General features: G+C 39.3%; 1 protein-coding gene and 1 long non-coding RNA gene across 4 annotated transcripts in view; one reads left to right on the forward strand and one right to left on the reverse strand.

Moving 5' to 3' along the window:
• The window catches only part of LOC306799073 (uncharacterized protein), a 134500-nt gene that overhangs the window by 31589 nt on the left and 75039 nt on the right, over positions 1 to 27872 (reverse strand). For 2 of the 3 annotated variants that reach the window (XR_013773523.1, XM_079299609.1), the window contains one exon: positions 23205 to 23290. Coding sequence is in view for 1 of the 3 variants with exons in the window: in XM_079299609.1 (XP_079155735.1) it covers positions 23205 to 23290 (86 nt within the window). In the remaining 2 variants the exon portion in view is untranslated. Of the gene's footprint in view, positions 1 to 21381; positions 21483 to 23204; positions 23291 to 27872 lie in introns of those variants that run through there. The other variant, XR_013773524.1, reaches the window with a different exon arrangement.
• LOC306800437 lies at positions 18144 to 18726 on the forward strand. The gene is made up of 2 exons (XR_013773831.1): positions 18144 to 18262; positions 18546 to 18726. It is a non-coding gene; the product is annotated as an uncharacterized lncRNA (long non-coding RNA).

A 27872-nucleotide genomic window follows, 5' to 3' on the forward strand; every position in this document is an offset into this window, starting at 1 on the left:
CATACAGGGGGGAGAGCTAAACCTAAACTATCAAGATGATTTATCCCATCAGTTAAAGTTATCCAGAGATACTGTTTTCTCCACACTCACAGCATTTCTCTACTCTTGTTCTCCAAAATATCCAAAATTCTAAAATCTAACAATGAAAATGCAAAAACTGTTTATTTAACAGCAGCACAATAACTATCCAACTTCTGTGGCTTTTTTAAGGAAAGAAAACATTTTCAGTGACCAGAACTGTGTTTAGTATTACAGCTAAGAACAATTTAAAGGCTAATGCCTTTTATCTCAATGTTTAATAATACTTCATATTTTATATACTACCTTATAAATGTTGATACATACAATCTCACTAGTTTCTTCACACAGAATCTATCATTATGTCCGAGTTCAAAGCTTTCTTATAAAGTCATCTGCAAACACCCCTGAAAGGTGAATTGCAAGAATATTGTACTTATAAATTAGAGGGGAACAGAAAGGTACAACCTTAAAGCAAGGGAAAGACACATACCCTTCCCTGCCTTACTGATCAGAACAGCTTCCACCAAAAGGCCACAGTTCTGCATTCATCTAACTTGTTTTCTTCCAGAACTGTTGAAGCATTCACAAATCACAAATATATTTGTGAATTAAGTAAGTAAATTAAATTTAGGCTATAACATAGGACTACTATTTTCTATGAAATAAACTTCAGTAACTGAAGGGCAAGACTTCTAAGACAGTCATTATGGCCTTTTGATAAGACAATCCCGTATAAATAGGGCATGGTTTCCCTGAGTTCTGGAGAGAGGAATTATGTTTCTAGTATTTTCTGGTTTCTTGGTGGGGTTTTTTTTTTTTTTTCTTCTTTTTTTTTTTTTTTTTTTTTTTTTTTTTTTGGGGGGGGGTGTTTTTGGGGTTGGTTTATTCATTTTGGGATTTCTTTGAGAGAGAAAGAGAGGGAGTACATGCACTGTAGTTCTAATAAACTGCAGAAATCTGCAAAATATTAAAACAGTGATGCAGCTTATGCATTCAAACTTCCCAGTAAAGCCCTCCAGTATTCACATTTCATATAATTTAGGCCAACAGAAAATCCATAGTTAATGTAGATGGAATAGGGTTTTACAGAAAGGCTTTTCATTCTTTGGATGACCAGAAAACTTTTGCAATATGCTAAATATAGACACTAATGACACTATAGACCGTGACCTGGGCAGAATAATTAGAGGACTGAAACTTCAAGAAGGGTCCAAATTCAAGTAAGGAAATATGTAACAGCTGTACTTCAACTGCACAATAACAAACTTTTTCAATGACAAAGACCCTTTTTGTGCATTTTGCCATTTCCTGAACAAGCCTACAGAAGAGACAGGAAGCCTGGCCATGAGGCTGCACAGTTGCTCTGACACTGGAAAGAATAAAGAATCATGGTCATTATTATTTTAAGCTATACTGCCAGAGCAGAATCTCAGTTCTTTTATTTACAATGATTTAAACCAGCTTCTATAAACTCATATTGAAAATGCCCCTGATTTAAATCACGTGATAAAATAAGATTGTGCTGGCAAACTTGCTTTCTTCTGCCCTCACATGCACACATTCCCCAAAGAGATCAGTGCAGTTCTCCAAACACTTGCTGTGTTGGAGGATAAAGAAAGGTAAGACCTGACTTATGTCATAGACACCCACTCTAAAACAGAAAACAATATGAACAGTAGGAAGGCAGTTTCCATTCTTACAAAAAGATGTCTCAGTTCATTTCAGAAAGCATCAGGAAATCTCATCCTTTTACCCAATCATTTTCTAATATTAGCTAGGCCAATCTGAGGGTGTGTGTTACAGTATAGCATTCAGAGAAGGGAAAAAACAAGCAATTTATCCAGCTGTTTATCCATAACCGGTCCCTGAGGGACAGCTACTGAGCAAGTGCTGGCAAGTCTCTCTGGAGGAGTGCCAGCTGCCGAAACCTCTCCACCACGCCACAAGCTGAGCAGCACAACGTGCTCTGGCACTGCCCTCCACACAGCAGAGGCACACACACTCTGTGGCTCCCTGCATGGCAGCCACACAAGGCACCCAAAACCCAGCAGGCACTCCAGAGCAGGAGGGAAGGCTCTGACCATCCCCTCCGGGCTCAGACAGACAGAGGCAGATGCAGTGAATCTCCCCATCCCGCCCCTGCTGACTCACCAGCCATCCCACTCGCCCTGCCTCCAGCCTGCTGGGGCTGGAATGAGTGCATGGCTGGCACTGCTGGCTTTGAGTGGCTGGCATCCACACAGCTGGCTGCTCATAGAGCCAGCACTAGAGTTTCACCCTATAAACCCCCTTCCACCAGAAAACAAAGAGTACCAAAAGGTCAAGTGACAAACCATTGACAAAATCAATTATGACACAGCTCATTCTCATAAGCCAGTCATCTTCAGACTCAAAATATGAATTTCCTGTTGTATGATAGTTACTAGAATTCAGTGTTTGAGAGGAAACACTGGCAATTCTGCTGGCCAGTTTTCCTTCCTGTACCCCTTGAAACCACATTGTATATGTAATTGACTTTAAATGGGTTGGGTGTCAAATATTTGGCTCTCTAAACTTCCAAGATGAAGCATTATGTAGTACATCTTTAAAGGCAAAATACTATAATCAAACCACTTGCTTTTGTTACTAAATACTTTTTTCCCCCTAAATCTTTTTCCTTCATAACACTATCTATTGCTGTTTGCATTTTTCACTTCAAAAGGGGCATCAGAGTTGGCAAGATATGCAAGAAAAGCCCCACAGAGAGAAGCTTAATCAAGAACAACTGCATGTTTAACTCCCAAACATAGCAGCAGGATGAATCCTGCTATCTACTTTTAGGAGGAGGAAAGAATTATTGTCCCATTAAGGCTTCCTTGGAAAGACAACAAGAAAAGGTGCCAATTAATACCAAGTGCTCTGGCATCAGGCTGTGAGGATAGGTACTTGCCCACGAGCAATTCCACGCAAGAAATTCGCCCCACATCAGGTAGTTGCTGGGTGACCTAAATTACCTCACTAAGAACAGGATCCTGCTTGTCTCAACTTCATCTGCCCAGAAATGAGGCATCTCCCCCGCAATGACAGATGAGCAAGGCAGCCTGTCTGGTGCAGGTCACCAGCTGAAAACACCTTTCAGGGAGAGCAGAGATCCCCCTGCCTGCAGCTCCATCCTCTTTGTCCAGCTGAAGCAGGTTTGAAGAATACAACTGCACCCAAGAGCCTGATCTGTTCTGCCTCCTGATTTCTATAACAGTGTTCTTTCATTTTTTTTAAGGCATATGATGATGCACATTCTGTTGGCTTAATGTATAAAATTTTTATTTTGTAGCCATAGAGCAGTGAAATAAATAACTACTGAAATGCATACCAAGCGTTATCAATGAGATGTTTTGTTTTCCTATTTTTTTTAATTAGTTCATTCCATCTCCTATTCCAAAATACCTGATGTGTATGTCCAAAATGAATGCTGAAACAGGAGTAAATTAAGTATTTTTAAAATATCAATAGTGCTAATCATTAGACTAATGGTTTTTATCACATTTCTTTGGGCTGAAAGTTACTTTCAAGGGGGGGGAGGGAGACTTTGCTCCAGGCTTAATCCTTGTATGCCAAGTTTCAGTCAGCAATGAATTTTAATGGCAAAGTTATAAACCCTTGAAAGCCAAAATTTATAATGGAAATGCTGACACAGTAACAGCTACAGCTAACAGCACAGGTGACACCACTCTAATATATTGATTCTTTGCAGTTAAACTATTCCTAGGGGCTTAAGATTTTGTGCATTTAGAAGTCTAACAGAAAAGATTTCTGTAATTGTATTCACTCAGGTTTGAAGTCAAAGGCTCTACATATCACAGCAGACTTTCTCAAGAACCTGAAGTACCTGATCAGTAGGATGTGCCCCAGGTTTGGGTGTTGTTTTGGGCTTGGTATTTCCAGCAGGATGACTATTTTGGAAAAGTACAGTGAAGAGGAAAACCTAACCAAGGAAATGAGCAGAGGACAGAAAGAAGAATGAATACAATGCTTAAAGACTGTAAGAAATAGCAGGGAGGAGAAGCAAGGAAAAGAAAAAAGGGATTTTAAAACAGCTATGAATTGTAATTCTGAGCAGGAAGTGGAAAATAAAATCCATGTTAATGAAAGAACAGGGAAAAAGTGCACTAGAGAACAAGAGCACTCCTAGGAGACAGCAGAGCAAGCAGACAGAACCACTGGAATAGAGAAGGGAAAAAAATTATTTTTAACATAAACCTAACAAAATCATTGTTTAGATAAAAGGAAGAGGACAGGCAGCATAAAGAGAAAATAATCAGACTCATAAAACCCTATTTTCGTTTTGCTGGGCTGTCTTTTTGTTTGATTGGTTGGGGGATCTTTTCTGTATCTTCCTTCACACATTCCAATTGTACTCCATTTCCCTGGCAGAAGTCCAAACATTCTGTCAATGCCAGGAAAGGGGTGACCACGACATTTTGAACTTGCAGCTGAAGTCAAACAGCTGCTTGTTTTGGGGTAAATCCTGACATTAATAAAGGACCTTTTTGATCTACCTGTCTCAATTGCAAGAAAATATTGCTTGTATTTCAGATTCCTTGTTAATAAATGTCACTGCCATCCAAAATGACCATATGATGCTAGGGTGTTTTCAAAGCAAGATGGAGAGATTCACAAATAATCAAAACACTCTGCAGGAGTCATTTCTGAACATATGCTCACAAAAAAAAAAATACAGCATATGAAACTAAAGCTCCAGATGCTTACAGGTAAGCATAGTATTTTATGCAGCACAGGAAGAGGGTTTTTTTATTGTTTGTTTTTAATAAACAGCATATGAACAAAAGAACAATACATACATTGAAATTAGGAAAGGTAGGAAAAAACAGTATGATCTGGAGAAATACAGACCAGTGACTTGGCTGCAAAGGCCAAGCTCCTTCTGCAGCATTATAAGACTTTGAAATCTTAGAAAGAATCTGAAAGTGGGTCCCAAGGTTCCCCTGGATGCTCCACATTCTCAGTTATTTTTGTACATCACCCAGAATTATGGAAGCACTAAACTTCAAGAAGAAGCCTTTACTCTTTCCATAGGTTAAAGTAATGAGGCATTATTTTAAGAAATGGAAAAAAGCCCCTTCTCTCCCGTCCTCCCTAGCCACTGCATTTATTTAAGGACTTGTTATTCTGAAGTTAATAGCTCTGACAGTCAGCCAGGCCAAACAGTCATAAGCAGCAGTAATTCTTGAGCAGCTCTGAAGCTCAGTCTTAAATACCACTGGAGTCCTGTGTGCTGAGCTCTCCCTCCCAGCCAGGCTTATCCCGTGCTCTCAGCACTGTTACCCTTCTGCTTAAGAGCAAAGGGCTGCAGAGCAGAGGGTCAGGCCATATGTAAACCCTGAATTAAATTTTCAGTCAATACTGTGGAATGGCTATGCTATTTCCTCTTAAAAAACCAAAACACTGGTGAATCTCGAGAGCACTGAGCATGCTACATGACAGGAAAATCATCTTATTTAATCACCGGAGGGGAAAAAAATGGCATGCAGGTTTCTGCTGGTGTGCTACTGTAACATTTGGCACAATCTCATTGGAAGGATTGTGTCATCCTGACAGATTAATGAGCTCTAAGAGAAATGAACAGATAAATACAGAATAAGCAAGCGACCTGCACTGACAGAGTTACTGCAAGAAAAGGCTCATTTGTCTGTGCTCAGCAGACTCAACAGATGAGAAAACATCAGTGGAACAAAGCCAGAATATAACTTTACAGACAGAGATGATAATTTTATAAAAATTACGCTTCACCCTGCCAATTAAACAGGTTTCATATATACTGAGAGAGAAGGAAAGAAATTCCCAAAACACAAGAAAAAAACCAAAATTGAACTAATGAATGATATAAGGAAAGATAAATCCTCTATTTCCCTTCTTTCCATTCCTTAAACAGTAACTTTTTAACTCAACAGTACTTTATATTATTTCAAGTTAGTGATTTAACCTAGAAAATTACTGTAACATGCACTCTCTTTTCTATAAGAAATTTTTAAAAAATTAAATTTAAAATTTAAATAAAACTAAATTAAAAAGAGTAAGTAAGAAATGCTGGTAGCAGTGGGATGCCTTCTGTTTATGATCTATTCCTGAATTGTGTTCTCTGACCAAAAATAAGCTATTTTAAAGCCAAATAAGGAAATCTATAGTTCACAAAACTTAATAAAGTAGTTAAAATCAGGAGAATGATCTGCACTGCTTCTGACTACATCAGAAAAATTGGAACAAACTATCAAGCTCAAGACTATTCAGAAATAAGAAATAAAAGAAAATGTTGAACTATTTCAGAAAGAATGAGAAGGAAAATTTCAATTCCCATATCCAGCTATTCAAAGACAACAAACCCTAAAAACATAAATCTCACGGTCAGCTCAAAAATATGTGAAAAGCATGGATTACTTCTTATGTCAGTCAAACCTATTTGTTCACCCCTAAATCAATATTTTCTAAGATGTTTTGGAAAAAAAAATTAAAACAGAACAACAACAACAAAAAATTATTGTCCTGAAGTGTTGGCATTTCCATGGTTTTCCAAACATGCTGTGCAGCTGTGATTTGTTTGTGCTCTCTCAGGACAGCTAACAAGTTTCAGAATATTGGATTCCTGGGATGAACTGCTGGAGACAGCCACAACTGAGCCCAGGCAGTGTCAATGCAGGAGACTGCCATGGTTATTCCCATGGCACTGCCCAAACTTGCTCCCAGCAGCTGCCCAGCAGGAGGCTGGGTTGGCCTCCACAGAATGCTGCTCTCAACTTAAAAACACCAGTTTGGATTTACTGTGCTGAGCTGGGAGCAATTGAAATGGAGGAGAAGTTTCACAAGGGTATTTTCCAGATGGAAATGAAGTCTCTCCAGGGGAAGGGAGGGGCAAACAACATCAGGATTTTACCTTTTTGGTCACCTGAGGTTTAGCTCTGCTCTGATCCTGAGCTGACACGAGGCATGCAGTGAAGGCAGAGCTTATTGTAATGATAACAGCATGCAGAAGACAACAGCAATTATGCCAACCATGATCTTAACTAATTATTTATCCAACAAGATGAATACAGGGAGGCAGAAGTTAGAGACTATCACCATTGAACACTACTGCACACCACCAGCATCTTCCTGCAATTTTAAGGACTTTTGGATCCAGAAGTTCAGAATTGATTGTTTAGGTTCAAATGATATGAACTTTAAAACCCTAAAATCCAACCATCAGCCAGGGAATGCCAAGCCCACCCCTAAATCATGTCCTTAAGTGCCAGTTCTACATATCTTTTAAATATCTCCATGGAGGTATTTCTGATAAGCAAGTTTTGTGAGGAAGAAGCTCCTTCATATCCTGCAATCCTCATTTTTTTGCCTCTTCTAGCAACAGAGGTACCTGACACTGGAGATCAACCCTGCCCCCTTTGCATTTGGTGGTGTTAAACACAAAGGAAGTGAGGTAAGTTCAAAGACTGAATTCAAGCAAGAGCAATGGACAACGAAGCAGAGTTGGCTTACATAAAGCAGCCTTCCACTTCTGCAGAGCTGCAGATAAGCATCTCTAAAATAATGAACTAAGGCAAAATAACAACATACCACCACAGCCACAAGAGCCCTAAAATAGGAGCCTCAGCAGTAATTGTAACTAGACATTGGTTATTTCTTGGATTATGCAGTCAGAAGATTTCTATTTCAGATTTCTTTCTGTTTACAGTCTATGCTCTAAGAGATCATTAACATCACCAAGCTATTCTCTCTTTAGGTAGCAGCAGCATCTTCTTTCTAACTAACAGAATATACTGATAATTGAGAAATTAAAAATTCAGGCAAGATTGCTCCAGCAGTTCTTGGGTGCCTGGCAACTATTCTAACACACTCTTCCATTATTACTATAAGAGATTGCAATTCTTAAATAAACACAAAGAACATTCAATAAAAGTGTAACCATAAGACACACCTGATAATCATAGTGAAATTACTTGGTTTTGCACAAAAATCTTGGGTCGGTGGTGTGCTATGTGTATAGCAGCAATAATGCAAGGATAAGTAAAGCAAGGTAAAGGCAAAACATTTCAATGAAACCTTTGAGCCTGAGGATCTTTGAATTGCATTTAATAGCAAATACTTCAATATTGCAACAGATTATCCCAAAATTTTCATCATACCTTCACAGCAATGGCAGATCACCCTTTCAAGGCTTCAGGGGAAGGAGGGAGAAAAGAGTGCTTATGATATTTTGTTTAATTCTGTGATGGCATTTTAAGTTCTAAGGTTATTAAATGGCAAGGTTGCAGGAAGTTCACAGTGCTTGCTATTAGAGAAAAAAAGTTTAGAACATCGCCTAGTGATGTGATATTTTGGCAACTGAAAATTCAGGATCCTTTTCCTAAAAAAATGGGAAGGAGTCACTCCCCCTTCCCATATAATCAGGGATATTCCCTGCATACCAAATAGCCAAAGTTTGGGGCATTTGCACACAGCACTTAGAAATTTATTGACAGAAGACAAAAAACCTAGTTAACAGATTTTTTCTTTCTGTGTCTCCTATTACTTTAAAATTTCTGGTCTCTTCCTTTTTTTATGGGGACACTGACTGCAGAATGTTTATCTGGGAGGAGTGTGAGTTTGTTTTGTTGGGATGTTTTATAATGGTGTTTGATGATTCCTTAGAGTCCTCTCTGCACAACAATTTTTTTCTAGTTAGTTTCAAAAATAACATGAGTTTTTGGACTTTTGGAGAGAACTGGGTTTAAAATGATTGTGTAGGTGTATTGTCTTGTCTAATGTGTGCCTTGTTGAGGGTCCTGCCTGAGGTTGCTGTAGTATTACAGTGGCTTTCAGCTTCCAGGGGCTGCACTAAGGCAGTCTAAGAATGTAGGTATTAGAATGAGAAAAAACAGGTGGCTTTTGCTATTAGACCTAGGAAGAAGTTTTAAGCCAAAGATGTATTGGAGAGCCTGAGAGTTATTACAATTCTTTTTCCTGTCACTGTCTATCTTTAACTGATAGCATCTCCCCAAGTAGTACAGACTTTCAGATTTCCAAATCTCTGTCATCCAAGTGAACTCAAAGTTCCCAAGACACAAAACAAAAATGGAAGCACGCATACAACATTTCCTCAGTTTCACAATTACACAAACTATGGACAATTAATCAGTGGCATCTATTTTGTCCAACTGTCTCCAGAAAACAAGGGATACAACCACCAGCAAACCCAGTGAACCTTCCCTATTTTGCAGAGCAGAGTATCCTCTTGGCATTGTAAACCACAAGAAAGAAGTTTGCTGTCACTTACATACCAGTAAAGACAACAGTAAAAAAGTTTTGGCAACTATGGAAGACGATATCTAATGGTAACATGACTACATTTTGACTAATGGCTTTAAAGACACAGCAGAACAATGCCTGCTATCATGGTGATGCTATCTACAGCTACTAAAATTCTGAGTAGGTGGAAGTCAAAAAAATTCCTCTTTGTCACTTTGTTCCTACTCTAACAAGTACATCATGGGATAAAAGATGCATTGCAGGACAGCACTGCCACATACTCAGGACATTATCAGAAGTCTCTTGGTGTTTTGGGAGATTTTCTTACATAAACACCTAGCATGGCAATCATATGAAGTAATTAAATTAGAAACTCTCTTTCTTGAGCCTGTTATTAGTGGAGAAGAGTCCTTAAAATAAAGATTTCCAGTATCTCATCACTAACTAAGCAAAAGTTTTTCAGAAGGCATATAAAATGTAATACTTTTAACATGCCCACGCATAAAATGGACCAAACCCTCAGAGGAAGCGTCCTGCAACCTGTCATGCAGCCACTCTTCTGGCAAAACCCAATACCCTGCTCAAACCATGTAGCCTCAGATCCTGCCCACAGCAAGATAAGTTGTTTGGGAAGAGCTGATTATCCTTGTGTGCCAGAGAAAATACAATCTTCATTAGAGGAGAGGTCAGAGATTGTCACTACTCATCTGCATGCTACATCTCTCCATTAAACTATATTAAAATATGATGAGCACTGCCTATGATATCATTCCCTAACCTTGTATATTGTCACTGCCATCTGTTTCTGGGTTTGAGAGGATTTTTTTTTTTTTTTTTTGCCAGTTTTCAATTTCAGTGTAACAACTTTCATAAACAAATCAATTAAATTGATATTTTAGGTAAGATTTCACAAGAAAATATTATATATTACTCCCTCAAAATCAAGTTCCAGTTCATGAACTTCAGTGTCCTCCTCCTATCAATGTGATAATTTTCACCGAACAAGGCTTTCCATTTTTTCTGGCCTAATTTCCACATTTATGTAACTAAACCATTTAAGACTCATGATTCTGGTACCCACATTAACAAGTTCTCTTTCGTGTTTCTCTTATTCACATATGCACAGAATCATAGACTATGCTGAGCTGGAAGGAACCCACAAGGATCATCAAGTCCAGCTGCTGGCCCTGCACAGCACCATCCCCAGAGTCACATCCAGTGCCTGAGAGCATTGCCCAAACCCATCATGAGCTCTGTCAGGCTGATGCTGTGACCACTTCTCCAAGGAGCCTGTTCCAGTGCCCAACCACCCTGGAGGAACTTCAACAAGTGAAAGTGATGGATTCTGATGAGATGCTGAAAAGCAGTGCCATGGAGCAGACCCTGGGGGCAGGTTGAATCTGAGCCAGCAGTGCCCTGGATCCAGGAGAGACAACCCTGAGAGTTGTCCTGAGGGGATCAGGCACAGCATCACAGCTGGGCAAGGGAGGGGATTGTCCTGCTCTGCTCTGAGTGCTGGGGACAGCTCTGGGTGCCACAATATAGGATGTTAAACTATTAATGACTGTCCAGAGGAGGGCAGTGAGGATGGTGAAGGACCTTGAGGGGTCCATGTGAGAAAGGGCTGTGGCCACTTGGTCTGTTCAGCCTGGAGGAGACTGAGGGGGACCTCACTGCAATCTGTGACTTCCTCATGAGGGGAAGAAGAGGAGCAGGCACTGATCCCTCCTCTGTGGTGACCAGTGACAGGACCCAAGGGAATGGCCTGGAGCTGTGTCAGGGAGGTTTAGGTTAGATGTTAGAAAAAAATGCTGTATGTGTTTACATGTAGACTAAAAACTAAGGTTCACAGAGTATGATGTTTGGTTGCCCTCTCTCTGCCTGTTTCAGAGGGAGGACAACAGATGACCTTTTCTTCCTGCTTCTCTTGCTCAACTCACTATTTGTTTCACAATCCATTCCATATAATGACCAGTTGTGTTTGAAATTCATTCAGATAATCTTCCCAAATCCTTTGGATCTAGACGGTTTGAACCTGCTAATTTACAAGGCAGTTCTAATTTTTTTAATGGCACTCTTAAAACCCTTTCCATGAGCGGCCAGGTTTGCATGATTGCCAGTCTCTACCTTTCCTGGAACCTGCACTCTCTCATCAGAAGCATTTGGAACTTTCTCTTTACTGGCATGTGACACCCACAGCCATTTAACAGTACAGAATATGTGAACTAACCATTCACACACACACAAGGCCCCTTTCTCATTTAGAATAGGATAATAAATGAAAAAATTTTGATTATCTCAATCATGTAACTTTTTCGTTTATAAGCAACAAGCTCTGGAATAGGTTGAGAAGTATCACTCCAGTGCCTACTCTGTGCACTTTAGAAAAAAATACCATGGACAAGACATTGTATTTTGATGTCTGATTTACATATCTGCACTATGAACAGCTTATTGTATAATCATGCAGTTACATTAAAATCAAAAGTATGTTTGTTTGGTTTTTTTTTGTTAAATGATCCCCCAGCAGCAGCTGCACAGACACAGGGAACGTGTGGTTCTGGATAGCAGGTCCTGTTGCAGGCTAACCAAACATCTCAAAAAGGAAGTTTTCACTTATCACAGTCCAAGTACATCATTTCTACTGGAAGGATATCACAATCTGCAGATTAACCATGAATTAAATTTATATTAAAAAATAATATCCTGCATTTTACACACTAAATTAAAACAGATGCAATTAAAGCCTTTGAAAGCAATTTTGGCTGGTGCTTCATTTATATCTACAGCTAAAACAGGCACTTTCTCAGGCATTTGTGCCAAATTTGACTGATTTTTCTGCTCTGTGTTTTAATTACTGTATATGCTTTCCTGTTGCAGTCAGAAATACCCATTACACACTCGAACAGGCAATGCTACGGGAAAGCGCGTGCTTTTTTTTAATCCTCGTGGTATTTTAAATCATTATGTGATAATGGCAAAGCTCACAGATGCTTCTGCTAGGGATTGTCTGTACACAGACACAGCCCAGCTTGACCCCCAGCTGACCTTGGCTGCAGCACAGACAGAGCAGCATTACAGATGCAGGAGCATCGTGCAGCTCAGCATCCTGCTCCATGTTGGGCTGAAACGCCACTGCACTTCTGCTGTGGCACCCTGTTAAAGCCAACTTCAACAAACATTGTCTTCTCAAAGAAGACTGGTTTGTTTGGAGTTAAGATTCCTTGCATCCCCATCCCTCCTGTGCAAACATACAAAAGGCTTTCCTGCCAAGAACCCAATTCCTACAGTGCAGCCCTGTACCAGCATCCTCAGGGAATCCCAATTTCCAAATGTACAGGTTGAATTTCAGGGTATTAATAAAAGCTATTCCTTAATTTCAAGAATCTGTGACAAGAAGTTTTGGAGATCACCCCTTCTAGTGCAAGTTCAAGGTTTCAGTCCATTTGCAAAGTTAAACAGGAGGAATTTGAAGTGCAAAAAACCCGTAAACTGCTGCAATCCATCCCTTGTTTTGCTTGGCTTAACTGCTGAGTTACCTCCCCAGGCAGCCAGCTACAAGCTGTTAGTGGAACTGGAGTTTTAGATAATACAGAGATCTTCCTGCAAAAACAGTCTCCTCTCCTCCTTGGCTTTGTAGACCAAACCACATGATGAAGTCACTTCTAAATGTGTGTACCACATACTATAGGTATGTGTGTACTTACACATTGTCTATGGTTAACAGTGACAGATGAGTGAGCAAGTTCCCCCTGAATTAAACTAAGGATGTCAACACCAAATGCTTCAATGAGTCTACAATTCAAGAAAATGGGAACAGCTGCAAGCAGGAGAAGCCAATCAAAAAGCAAAAATTTTAACTCATCACAGAGACATCAACAGAGCAGGCTTTTACACTTCTCTGGATTTGAAAAATTAGAAATTGGCCAAATTTAATTTTTCTAAGAGGAAATATGCCTTTGTGTGTTGACTGATAAAAAATAAGACAAGTTGTACAGGTAAAATGTTCATGTACATTCTACCAATATTTTCATAATAATTATTATTTTCATTGCAGTAAAATTCAAAACAACTGTATGTGATAATGTAAATTATTTCCTTGATGTGGAGACCACGCAAAGGACCTAATACAATCTAGTTTTTGTCTGATGAAAGTGTCCAGGTTGTACTACAAACAGATCCAGTGAAAGATGGCGCTGTCCAAGGCAGGCAACCTGGACTCAATGGTATCTTTACATGTCCCTTCTAAAACCAAACCATTTTACAATTCCATGAACAAACATAAGAATGCATCACTGATCTCAGAGTAGATGTTTCAAAATTACAGTGCTCCTTATTGAACAGTGTTCACTACAAAAAAGACAATGTTTTATGCCATCTTGGAAGGATTTTCCAATAAGAATGTCTAAACGGGAGAGTAAGAGAGTGAAACAACAGGTGAAAGCTATGCTAGGCAAGTCTGAAATTATCAGATATTTTCTTAATGAACAAGTCATACACACGTTTGACTCACACTAAGCTTTACAACGAAAATCTCTACACTCCTGCTGTGATGATTCAGCCACAACTAGGTGTAGATCCTCCTGGAGTATAAAACCAAGGGAGTATCCAGCCCTGTGCCAGGAGATCTGCACTGCAGGAAGGACCTGTGCATCCAAGTCCTGGAACTAGTTTCAGGTACAGGACCTGGAACATGGCCTTTTTCTTTATGGTGGCAGTGTTTATTTGCACTGAAATTCAGTGTTTACCATTATAAAGCAGTGGAGCTGGGCAGTGGACACCTTTGAACAAACAAAAGCTTGCATACTATGTTTTGTACACCTTTCCCAAAGCCTCACAAAATTCTAGACTGCCAAAACAACATCTCATTTTTTGCTTGTTTTCAGACTCCTCCTCAGGAAGTGCAGCATGTGAATCAGCACCTCTCTGCTTTGCCTACCATTTGTGGATTTTTGAATAGATCTTGGGGTAATAAATACTCAACTTTCCTTGTGATAAAGGCTCTGTTTTGAAACATAGAATGATCAAAATTTGCAATACAGTTGCCAGAGAAAATATGGGGAAAGTTTTAAACCAGTATGTATTTGGAAAGCTCTGAGAAGTCAGCACTTTCCATCTGTGATGCATATTCCTATTTTTATTGCATTCATTCCATAGAGAAACACCTACCTTCACTGCATTTCTTTCCCCAGCTTATCAGTGCACGCCCTTGACCAAAGTACAAAAAGCACCATTTACCAACACTCTGCAGGTGAAAAACTATTCCTCTGTATAAATTATACATCTTGGGAGCTCAACATTTCTTTCATGCTGAAAACCTATTCAGGCCTTCCCACATCTGTGGGCTAAGTGATTTGCTCCAGCCAGGGGGGCCAACAATTGCTGATATTTCAAGAAACCTAATCTCTTAATGTTTGGGATCAGACGAAGGGTATGGCCATAAAAGAGACAGCTTGAAACAGGCCTAATCTCTGGCATATCTGAACCTACAGATGGCAGAGACTCTGAGCTACCACCAACATAGATTGTGCTGACTGGAGTCTGCCTGCCCAAGGGTGGTCCAAGCAGAGAGATTCGACTGCACACAGAAATCTCCCACACCCATATTTCTGTCCTGGGCAAGCAAAGGATTGGTGCTGGCCTGGATCACTTCCATGCACCACTTCCATCAGGCTGCAGCAAGGCTAGACTGCCAACCAGACAATATTCCTCCTCAGTCCTGCTCTGATCATGCCTAAATTCCTGCTCCTTCGTTTCCAGGCTGCCAGTTTCCTTCGGTCTGCCACCTCACTGGTGACTCTGTGCCTGAAGATTTCCTGACCGGACAACCCCGTGCTGCTTTTCCCAGTTTACAGCCATAGACACGTTGTTGTTTTTACAGAGACACTGAATATTTTCTCAGACAAATGCAGCACTGATCAGTGCTGGGACACACAGCAGAGGCTCAGCTTTGCCACTCAGCCCACTGCAAACCATAAGGGTGCATACCCTTATCTCTCCTCCAACAGAGCAATAAGACTACACTCTTCCATTCCTTGTAAAATATGAGCATTTACACCTCAGCTTAAGCTCTGCCTACTAGGGGTGATCTATGTACTAATTGTAAGCATTCTAAAACAAGTTTAAACTTTCAGACTGAATTTTGAGTTGACTGCAAACTAAACCTATGAGTCAGCACATGCACCCAAAGACAAAAAACAATTATATACAATGTGCAATGCAATAAAAAGGAAATTACTCCTGAAATAAGTAAATTGACTGCCCTGACTCTTTGCAGAGCAGCAGTGTAACCAGAATTAATAATTTCCAAGGGGGCTGGTCTGAGGAGCTCAGAGCCCAAGAGAGGGCCATCCTCCCTGAGACACAGCACATCTGCAAAGCAGGATGTTTTCCAGGCTAAGAGCTGATGTGTTTTTCTGGTGGGGAAGCAGGAGGCGTAAGGATTACGGCTACTTTTGAGGCCCTGGGAAGGTGGGGGAGGGAGGTCAGGCACATGGGGCACATTCACATAACTATCCAGGCACAAAACAAAAAAAAAAAAAACCAAAAAAAAAACCTATTCTGATCCCTCCTCCAGCAGAACAGCAGCAGTGCTCAGCAAGTCATGAATTTACTGCGTGGGAGTTGTTTCAGCTTTCCCAGGGAGCTTTTTCTGCATATACTGGGTTATGTGTCTGGTGTGTCTTTCATTAACTTATAGAGCCCAAATATAAGAGAAAGCATATGGGACCCAGGGAAGTGACAAAGCAAAGCTCATTTCCAGATTGGCATTTCAAGAGTTAAACTGAATTTTTCAAAAGTACTCATCACCACAGAGTATTTAATAATAAATTAGCTGAAAGGAAAAAAAAGAGTGAGCTAAGGCTATCACTCCTCATTTAACTTGATTTAATAGGTTAAAGGTCAGTTTTTAAATACCCCAAGACAGAAAGACTTTTGTTACTAAAGTTTTAAACACCAGAGCCCATTCTACTGACTGAATACCTATAATTAAGGTGTAGATTACAAGGGAAAAAGCAATACAGAAACCACTGAACAGAAAGTCAACATGATAAAATTAGTTCCATGCTCCTATTAGAAATCCCCTCTAAATACCCCATAGCTGGCTAAAGAGCCAACACTTAGCTGTACACCTGAAAGAACAAGTGCAGTATTTAGACAGAAAAAGGCCAAAAATGCCAAAACAAATTTTTGTATTTGCCAATAACTAAGTTTTCATTTTAATATCTGTGGTAAAAATGTATGCTTATCCTCCAAACAGTTGTCATTTAAGAATGTAATTGAAAGCATGAGCCCAAAGACAACATAGAAGACAGCAGACCTAAACTAGCAGCTTTAATGACACTGAAATGACAAGGAAATCTTCACCACCAAAACAGAAGTTTGTCATTTTCAAGGAAGTCTTATTATTTCATTTCACCTAAAACTTTTTGCACACCGACTGCCATGTACCCACAACATCTGCAGTGGTTTCCACTACCTTCTGTCAATACCAAAGGATGATGCATTGGTCTTCCTCATTAGGATCATCAAAGCCAGCTTTAAGGACAAAACTGTATTTTAATTGCTGAATCTGAAATTTGCTACTGTGCCTCTTCCAGAAAATTCCACTTTAATAATTTCCCACAGGTTAGGAAGCCTGAAAGAATTCAGAATCCAAGATTGCCATCAAAAGTGCAGTAGGTTAGACCAAAATCTAGTGGATGACTTAAAGAAAACAATTCCTCCTATTCTGAAGACCTAGACTAGAGACACAGAGCAGTTTTCTTTAAAGTTTCAATATTAGATTCTGCTTTTTATGACAGATCAATACAACTTTAAGATTGTTGCTTCACACTGTGGTGCAGAAGATACATTTTGATTAATTTTTAAAGGTGAAAGTGGTTATGATAGAACTTTTGTACTTATTGACCAAACCCAAAATCTTTAAAAAAAACCAAACATATAGTACCATTCTCCAACAAGGACTAAATATTCTCTGGCAACATGAAAAGTTGAGCTTATGCTGCGGGCATCCTTCTTTTACCAAGCAGCTTTATGCCTTATTTTTACCTTACTTTTACCTGGTTCTGCTGAAGCAGTGGCTGAACAGCACTCCTGAGCAAGGGACAATCTTGCAGGTGACCAATGTAAGTTTAAAATAAGAGGTGAACAAAGGTTCTGCAGTCCTCTACAAGATCAGAGTTGTGAAATCACACAGGAGGTTCAGAGCCAGGGAATTCACTTAAAATGTAAGTTAGAGGGCAGGAGAGCACAGGGAGCCTCTGCCAGGTCCACTGGCAATTCAGTTCTCACCCTCTCTCTGCTGCCCTGCGGCTCTTAGAGTGAGGCACTCGTCTGCATCACTGGGAACACACAACCATTTAGGAACAGAAACAGAGACGATTCATGAATGCACATAAAGTGGTATTTCCCATGGAATACATGAGAAGCCAATTCTAAAAATGAAAAGTTTCTTGTATTTCTCTTTAGGCATGCTCACAATGATTGTCCTTGGCACAAACCACAATCTTTAAGGCAAAGAGAGCCTGTGACCAAGCCAACAGACAAGCACATGACATTTTTTTCTTGAGACACGTATTATGAGTCAAGAAATCAAACTCCATAATTTGCTGTGTAGCAATATCACCACCATGACCAGTACTCTTTACATAACTTAATAAATAGGCATGTTATTAGCATTAATTTAAAGGAAAACTCTTGACAAATTATTTTCATCTTTTCCATTCCAGGTTTAAATTCCATCCCCTTAGACATTTGAGTTCTGATTTAAACTACTACAGCCATCAGCTTGGGTAGAGCTGATCAAAAAGTTTATTTAAGATTGTGTTAAACAAACAACTTTCTTCCAGGAAGATTTTCTGAAAACTTCTGCGTTTTCAACCTGAACAATGGGAGAGGAGGAATGCCCCAAAGGACTCCCTTTGCACAGCATTTGCCTGAATTTCCAAAGCCCTGTCTCATCAGGGTCAGTGAAAAACAGTTCTGCTCTTTCACCAAGGACTACTTCTTCATTCAGCTGATCACTGATTAGGCAAAATAACTGCATGTCACAGAGTGTAATGATGGAGAGAAAAGAAAGTTCAAGACCTAGAGTTAATATCTAAGTGCCTACTCTCACAGATTCTCAAAAGATTCAAAAAGAACTTTTGAGGATTTTCACCATTTTTTTGACAGCTGCACTGCCTGAGCTGTTCGGAGTTTTAATGTAATAGCTATAATGTATTTTGCTGCTATTTCCTTCTCATTAGAAATGGAACATCCCAGCCATATTCATTCATTACCACAGAGAAAAGAGAAACAAAGAAGAAAAGAGAAAAAAGGTCACTGTCAGGCCAAGATCAAGTCTGGTAATTTTCAGCATGAGACATGAGCATTTCAGGAAGTTATAAGCAACTGAAACAATAAAGGAATTATAATTGAAACACTGCAGGAATTTTAACTATAGCTCTTTCCATGTTAACCAAGTATTATTTCACGTATTTCAGCAGCATTCAGAAACTCTTCTTGACATGAATGATCTGTGCTTTCAAGATCACTCCCAAGCTCTTTGGAAAAGCAGAAAAAAGGGATGACTGGTGTTGGCCACAGCTGCAGCTGATGGAGAGCAGCACAGCTCCCTCACTTTCAGCTGCATCAGTGAATCTCAGGAAAAGCAACAAAAAGAAAACAAACCAAAACTTGTAACAGCTGATCTAGTTTAATTCTGCACTGCTTCCCTGCCAGCACACAGGGGGTGTCTCTGCCAGCCTCTCACCAGAGCAGCTCATTGAAATGTGGTCTGTTCTCATGCCTCCTGCAAGGCCTCTTTCTCCAGCTGAACAGAGCTGCATGTACAAATCCCAAGTTCAGGGGTTTTTTTGTTCCTACCTCCTCTCAGCACATTCCCATCATATCCTTGCCCTGCTCCTCACAGGAGGGCCATGAATGGAATGAAGCTTAATCAAAATTATCCCTGTCTCTCCAGAACAGATTTATAATTGTGAACAGAATAAATGCACCTTAATTTTTTCCTTCACTACTCCAAAGACAGAATCTAGAAAGACATCCTATAATTGCTGAATTCCTGTTGAGATAATCCTAGAACAATCATTTTTCCAAACAGTGCTCTGCTAAAAATTTCAGACATCAATGAAACTTCTGCATGCCACCTCAGCATTTAACTGTCTACACTTACTAAAAAAAAAAAAAAAAAAAAAAAAAAAGGCAAACAATGCTTCAAATTCACTCTATTTGACTCCAATTAAGAAGAGTTTGTGAAGGGCAATGCAGGGAGTTTCTACTGTCATGTGCTTGAGGCACTGCCACCAACACCTTCAGCTCTTTCCAAACACTAATACTGTGTTTCAGCCAGAAACCAGGTCATAAACTTCTCTATTGGAAAGCTTTTATAGCTGTTTGGACAGGATTATTCTGTTCAAGAGGTTATAATAATAAAAGAAGCTTGCAAGCATGCTTTTTCCAAACTCTTGGTAGGTCAATGCCAGTTTGGGAAATTGGCTCATTTTTTATCCTTGTTTGGCTCCTCCAATCTCAATTTCTTTTTTGTTTTGACCTCCTTCTGGACAAATATAAAACTTACTGCTTAATCTAATTAACAGGAGGGAGACTATAGAAAAAATGCCTCATTTATTCCAGTTCCAGAATCAGTTTTATAAAAATATTGTCAGAGTTTCAAGAAGCATTCAGATGTTCAGAGTCCTGCCAAAGTTTACAATCTAGTTATATCCTGCTAGAGAGAAAAAAAAAAAAAAAAAAAAAAAAAAAAAAAAAAAAAAAAAAAAAAAAAAAAAAAAAGAGAGAGAGACTGCTCTGTTTTTACAATTTTAAACAAATCTCTGGCAAGAAACAATCCACCTCCACATATTCACATGCATACAGAGGATCTGTGGATAAGCTTTATTCTCCTTAGTCTAATCAAATTGTCCAATTCACTTTCTCCATTTCCAAATTCTCTCAACACATTTTTCTCAGCCACTCCTCCCTGTACAGGAACCTTCCAAACCAGGTTTGCCTTTCTTCCCACCTCATCTCCCTTTTGAAGGCTTAAAAGAGCAATAAAATTGTTCACCCACAGTGCTAGTATTGCAAATCTTTTTAATTTGGAGTTCCTTCTTTTGGTTCTCCATTAAATACCTGGTCATTTTGTACCACAAGCAAGTTCACTGTCCATAAGCTTCACAGAAGGAATTCAGGGAACAATCTTTGCCCATTTTCTGGGGACTTTAGGAACAGGGTGCCCAACAGCTTCCTGCAAGTGAGCAAGCTGGCTTCACAGTCTTCTACATGTTTTCCCATGAGTCATCAGAATGCACACAGTGGAGTCAATCTCAAGTGAAATAGCCTTGAATTATATGCTACATCCAATTTGCCCTGTATCCCATAAGGATTTAGCCCCAAATATGGACACAGAAGGGAAAATAAGGGCACTTGGGATAGAAAGAAGAGTACAACATTCATCTGGTTCTGTAATCACTTATTAAGTCCAAGATCTCCACTGTTTTTAACAAAAACAAAAATCAAGAGCAAAAATAAACCAAACTTCTATCCAGCTGTATAAATTCTCTCTCAAATATTCTCTGCCAAGAAGGAGAATCAGTATAATTAAATTATTCTCCTTCAAGTGGCTTTAAGATTTTAGCTAAGAGCTGCTTTAGTTTCTCCTTGTTTTTACAGAATTTGAAATGACTTTACACTGAAAAGTTTAGTATTCTGAATTCTGTAGTTAGCACATTCACAGTCTCAAATTTTACATTTTCAGAGAGGCCCACCTTCAGCCTTTTCCAGTTCAGCAATCATACCAAAATAGTTAACATCATATATATTGCACAGTGGTTTTTTGAGACTCCATCTAAGCCAGTCAGGTAGATTTATGCAATATTCACACTTCCTTCCATAACCTTGCCACATCAGGTGCAATATGTGCAATCAGGTACTCAGTGCAATGATTTTGTTGCAAAGGCATCATTGAAAAATTCCTTTTTCTTTTCCTTTTAGTCCATCTAAAGTTTCTGTGAACCCGAAAGAAACATTTTAAATGCACAAAAGAAAAACAGCAAGAAAAAGTATAGTCCGGTTCTGATTAATGGTCCTATATTTTAATGTCTTGCTGGGAGGCTCAACCCATTGAGGATATATCCCCAGGATATTTTAAATTTATGGTAGTTTCTTCCACACAGTCTTGAATCCTGTCAGGGAAAAAAAAATGGCAGGATGACTGCTTAACAGATGACATAGTATCTTCTCTGTTGCTTTCTGCAACTCTAGGAGGTACAGAACATAAACCCTAAATTACTATTAGAATCATGGGGAATAAGCTAAAAGATGAAAGCAAGACAGGTCTGAGCAGCTGCCTCAAACCTATTCATTAGGAAGGCATTAGCAGTGGGAGGGCATGCAGTTTCATTTCACTCCAAGATTTCAGTCTAGCTGCTTTTTGAACTGTCTTTAAAGCTCTGCACCCATCATCCTTTCCTACCATCCCACTGGAGCAGAAAACGCTCAGCTCAACTCCTGAGTCTCCTGGCATGTCAACCCAGCACCCAAGTTAAATGAAATTAGCAAGTAGGAGATTCAAAACTAACTTCAGGGACTACTTGCTTCCTCCCTCCTGGAATTCAGCTGGGGTATCCAGAACAGTACAAAGTGGCAGAGCCTAAAAATCCACCTGGGATCAAAACGTAACAAACCCACAGAAAGGGAAAGCATAGCCAAGACTACTCAGCAAAGAAGCCAGCAGTGACTCTGATGACCATCTGTGAGGCATGAGAGGTCATTCTGGGAAACACTCACATTCTCTGCTCTTCTCTCCTGCCACCAGCTATCAGTCACCCCATGGGGCAGGAGGCTGCTATGCCTTCCCTAAATCTCTAGGGGTAACCTGGTCCTTGATCCACAGACACTGATATTTTGAGGTGTTTTCTACATTTATGCTCTTGCATCCTGAGTGTTGGAGAATATGAGTAAACTCCAGGGTCATTCTTTTTTATATTTTGTGTCCTTGCCTTAAGGGACTTCTTTGACATTGTACCCACACATGTGGCTCTAACCTGAGCATACCACAGTCTCCACCAGTCTATCATCACAATGCTCTCACAAAGGAAGGGATGGAAGGCAAAGATGCTAAACCCCACGTGTGACTTGAAACAGCACTTACACATGAGCCCAAGCCTTTCACTGTAGCCAAAATGTGCACTCAGCAGTACCCACCTTCACTTTGGACCACTGACTGCCTGGCAGCTCTGCCCTGCCAGCACAACAAGGAGATCCTCAGGCACACAGAAAGCTCAATAAAGCCCTGGGCATATCAGAGTTGTGCAGAAAATGTACTTTGGAAGCATTGTTTTCTCTACCAGACATGCAAGCATATTGGTATGTAGGCACTTAGTTCCCACTGATGAAAACTAAAGATTTTGTCCATATTTTCCAAGAAAGTTTGTGGCACAGCAAGCATTAAATCAATACCAACTTTTGCTTGCCTTTGTGCAAGGCTTTAACAAGCTTGCACTAACTTCCAAGGATATCAAAAACTTGACAGCTATATCCTGAATTGGCACAGCCTTAAAGAACAAGTTACCTAAACCAGTCAAGAAATGCTGAAATTAGACCTATAGTCATAGCTGCTAATATGAAATAAAATTCTTATGGAAATTTATACAGCAGCAAGGGTAAAGACTGCAATAGCAGCAGCAGCATCTGTTGCCAAGGTTACCAAATCTAGAAGGAAAACAAAAAACCTGCTGACACTGATTTACAGAGAGATATATGTAAACATTCATGTAGACAAGAGATTTATATTTTATATTCAGTGAATTTTAGTGGTGTAACAAAGACTGCTACTATTGAAGCTGAACCAAAACAATGTAGGGAAAGTTAATGAACAGCCAAATGGCATATATCTGCTTTCTTACCTGAAGTGTGTTCTGTTCATCCATCTGTCATTACTGCTGTCCCAGGACAATGCTTCAGCAACCACAGGAAAAGATCTGGTAAACTCCTACATGTTTAAAAAGAAATAACATGTTACACAATGTAAAACCCAACAAATCCATTGCAAATAGAACAACAATACTTCAGAATTCAGTGTGACACTGAATTTTCAAGGATTTTTTTTAGTTTCAATGATTTAGACTTTCTCCGTGCATTCAAATTAGTGATATGTTCTGCTGAGGCAGAATCAGAACCACAGATAACACAGTTACTAACTAGACTAATGATATATAGATGGGGAAATCAACATGGCATATAAAAATAGAAGAATCAAAAGAGAAACAGTAAACCAAAGTTGGTTTGATGATTTGGCACCTATGCCTCATTTAGGTATTCACTTGCTGATATTAATTCACAGTAGTTCTAGACAAGTTTTTCAGTTCTCACACAAAAAGAAATAACACTTCCAAGTTATGGTTGCAATTTTTAGAAAGAATGACTTAGGCTAAATGTGAAATAAATCTTTCCTTAATATTTTTTTCCTTTCTTTACAGTTGGAAAGCTCTAGGATTAAGTGTCTAGGTACAAAGAAATTTTAAAATTCTGGACACAGCTATGTTTAGTGCTACATTTGACTTTAAAGCCACAACATGAGTACATTAAAAAGCTCTGCAAAACCAGCACAATCAGTTAAACAGTATCTCTGCAAAGTCGTCTTTTTATAAATCAAATACTGAATTGGAAAATATGTGCACTGCTAGTGTGACATGCATCTACTTGATTAACAGAGTAATGATGCAGTCAGGAAATTAACCTTTCAGATTTCACATACTGCAGTTAACTCCCATGTCTGCAAGCACAGCAGCATAAACTTCATGGACAAAACATGAATTTTAGGGCACAGGAAAAGTTCTTCTTCATAGCAGCACACAGATGGGTCTGCTCTTACAAAGGTCAGCATAATTTATTGTGAACTACATCTATAACACACATCTCCTCCCTGTTGCACATTACCAAACTATCTTCATTAGATTTAAGGTACACATTGCAATCTCCACACAGATCCCACTCAATTTCCAGCAATCTGCAGCACATGGAAGAATATTCTGATTTCTACTTCTTATGGATAGTCCAGCTGCCTACTCCAGTAAGTGAGGCTTAGCAAAGCATCACTCAGGACAGGGCTACAACCATGTTTGTCCTTACTTCATTTACTAAGAGACAAAGCTCACAAAATCTACAAGCAGGTACCCATCTCATCATCCACAAGACTTGAAATGTTTTATCTAATATTAGTTTTTCTATTTTATGTCTTTCACATCACCCCACTTTTAGACAACAGTCAAAAAGCCTAGAGAAACTCACCCCCAATTACATATCAGAGGCTTCAATGTATTTCTGTATTAAGAAATTACTTAAAATACAGCAGGATCGGGTAATATTCTTATTTCTTTACTGACTCCTCTCATATGTGTTCTATTTACAAATTAAATCAATAAATTAATTAGATAAATGTAAGTTAGGCTCATCCAGAATACATCTCATAAACTTAGTATACATTCAAGCTATTACATAGCAGAAAGAAACCCTAAATCACAGTTCCCTAGTCATGTTTAGATCCCACTAGTGTGAACTCAGCAACGAGCCAGTGAAGACCTGGCATATATAGAGACACCTGACAGTTGTCACACCATTACCTGCAGTGGCTCTGATCTATAATTTTCATCTTATAACTCTAAGGTCCTGAAAATCCAGCCAAAATATCAGCCAACATTTCCCACAGCACATGCTGTTAAAACTCAAGTCTCTTTCAACAGAATCTCTGCAATTTCTGCAAGGAGACCCAACATCACTGAAGAATGTAGGAAAAACAGAAACATCTCTAAAGCACAAGCTGCTTACCTGAACATAAGCCATTAAGGAAAAAAAAAATGAAATTAGTTGATAGAAGAGCATATTTAATTTATTTAACTGCAATTCCTGACTTTAAATTATAATTGTCACTAGTGACTAATTAAAGTCACATAAAGAATTAAACAAGAGACCATCAAAAACATTGGACTCAAAGAGTGCTGGAGCAAGGGTATAATGAAGAACAAATTCATGTGGAATTCTACTCAGACTGTGGCTTCTAGGCCATCCCTATGGACTGTTGGTAGTCCCTACAGTTTCAGAAGGTGCTCCACAAAATAAAAATGAAAAAGCTAAAACACATTCCTGAGCATGCAAGCAAGAAAACTGGAGAGAAATAAAAACATTAAGTCACCAGTCAAAGTTGAGTGTGATTCTCATCTGGTCACAAATGAGAAACATTGTTGAAAAAAAGCACAATGTTATGAATACACTTTTCTTTTCTCTGAAAAAATAAAAAAGTATTAGGTTACCTACTGATGAAAGACAGATTGATGAATACTTTTACAAGTTATATTTCTTTGGATATATATACTTGGCACATTGCCTCATAGGGGCACAAACTTTGAAACAAAAATAAGGAACTCAAAAGCACAAGACAACCCAAAATATTTTCCCTCTTTTGGTGCTAAGTGTGGACCCAAGGAGAACCTCAGACCATTTTTGGAGAGACCAGCCCTCATGCCTTGGCTTCAACATCAGGAGCTCCAGCAGGTAGCCCAGATGGACACTGGCATTTTTAGACAGGGGCTCATGATGGTCAATCTACCAACCAGGACTTGTTCACCACCTCCAAAGCCCAAATGAAGCAAAAGACAAAGCTGATATCAAGATATAACCTTCAAAATTTGACAACTTTCATCTGTTTGATTTCTTAAGCCAATCAGGGCAGTCACATTAGACAATTTTAACTACCTGATTTCCTTCCCAAGGAAACGGATACAAGTATTGCCTTGCCTACTCAGACAGTGGTAGTGCCAGAGGCTGGCAGTCCTAAAATGCTGAGGAGAGAGTCAAGATCACTAGGATCAAAATCCTTTCACCCTCCTTTTACATCTCCATCAGAGACAGGAGAGCCCTGAAGGATCAGACTGCTCCCTGAGCAGTGGCTTAGCCCTTCACACCACTTGCCTGAGTGGAAAGCAGCTGTACCAGAGCCATGAACAGCTGGCTGAGATATTACAGGGTGAGGAAGCCCCTGCCAGCAGCCCCTCTGCTCCCCCCATTCCTGAGCAGGTGCTGCTTGGAGAGGAGACAATGAGGTCCATGCATGCAACTGAAGAGTCACCCAGCCTAGAAATCCTCCTTTTCTGCCAGGAACCATTGCAAGCTGTTTGTGCTAGCTCTGGAAATCAGTCATCTCTGTCTACATGATGCCCCTTCTTCCTTCACATCAAGCCAAGTTTTGGGGCAGAAGATTGTGTGAAAAGCATCAGAAAATATTGTTTCCTTCACAAACCCTAACAATGCTTCTCAAAAGAACTAGACTAGGAATTATTTTACAAGAAAAAGATAATTTGTAGGCCAGGCACTAAAGCACCACCATGAACTAGGTCAATCCCATCATTTGTTGCTGCTCAAAAGTACAATAACAGCGGGAAGAGAGGGTCAGGGTGGAATAATCATTTGTTAACAATTTTAATAGTAAAACTTTATTGGTTTTCCCTATGGATTCTCATAGTTATTATAGTGAAATTAAGTGTTTTTCCTCCAAGTGAACTCTTGTTAATCCTTTTATTTAGGTTCAGAGCTACAGTACATGACCCTGCAAGAGCATTCATCTACAGTCACAGCTGGAGCTGCAGACTCACTGGCTTGAAGGAATTAATTTATTTGCAAGGCAGAAGCAACTGAAAAGCCAAAGGCTTATCTACAGGAAAATCTGAATTTCACAAAACTTGGACAAAGAACAGGACAAACCAAAAATTTCTAATCAGACACCTTATCAAAGAGCAGTTGCAAAAAAACTCAGTCACATTAGAGGGATACAATGTGGGAGGGAGGAGTATTCTGATGGTTTGTCATACCACATAACTATCTTTAGGTTTTAAAAAATTTGAATTCTATAACCAGATTACATTTTATTCCAATGAACTGCCACCAAGAGGTCATTCAGACTTCACAGTGCTTAATCCCAGGCACCTAGGCTTTCTATTTTCTCATACCTTTGATAGTAACTTATTAGTTTGCAAGACTTATCTGAAGCCAATTATAACATTACCAAACAAAAAGCCTGTTCTTGCTTCACCTTGGTTGTCAACCTCTTAGTTCATTTTCTCCCATGTAAGTAAATAACAATACAAGTGTGAAGAATGCTGGAAAGTCAGACTGTTTAATTGGGCATAATGGAAAAGACTGTCACTAAAAAAAAATATTGCAAAGTAGAACTTTGGCCATCAGGTCATCAAGTGTACATATGGAAACAAGTCATGAGCAGGCAGAACTTAAAACATGAGTGACAACCTGCACTTGGAATTTAAAATCTGGATTTTCTGCTTTTGATTGTATTCAAGAAAGTAATGTAAAAGCACTGTAATTTTCTCAATATATAAAAAAATGGAAAAGAAAGTCCATAAAGCAGTGTTCAGATTCAACACTTCTTACAAGAAGCCTTAGATAAGCACTCACCAGATGCATCACAGTCCTGTTTTATACAGAATGCAGTGAGATATTATTAATTGATCATGCATGAGTACAGTCAGCACCTTTCTAATTATATGAAAGTTTGACCCATTAAA

Source organism: Erithacus rubecula, assembly GCF_903797595.1.
Source record: "Erithacus rubecula genome assembly, chromosome: 3".
Taxonomy (NCBI): Eukaryota; Metazoa; Chordata; class Aves; order Passeriformes; family Muscicapidae; genus Erithacus; species Erithacus rubecula.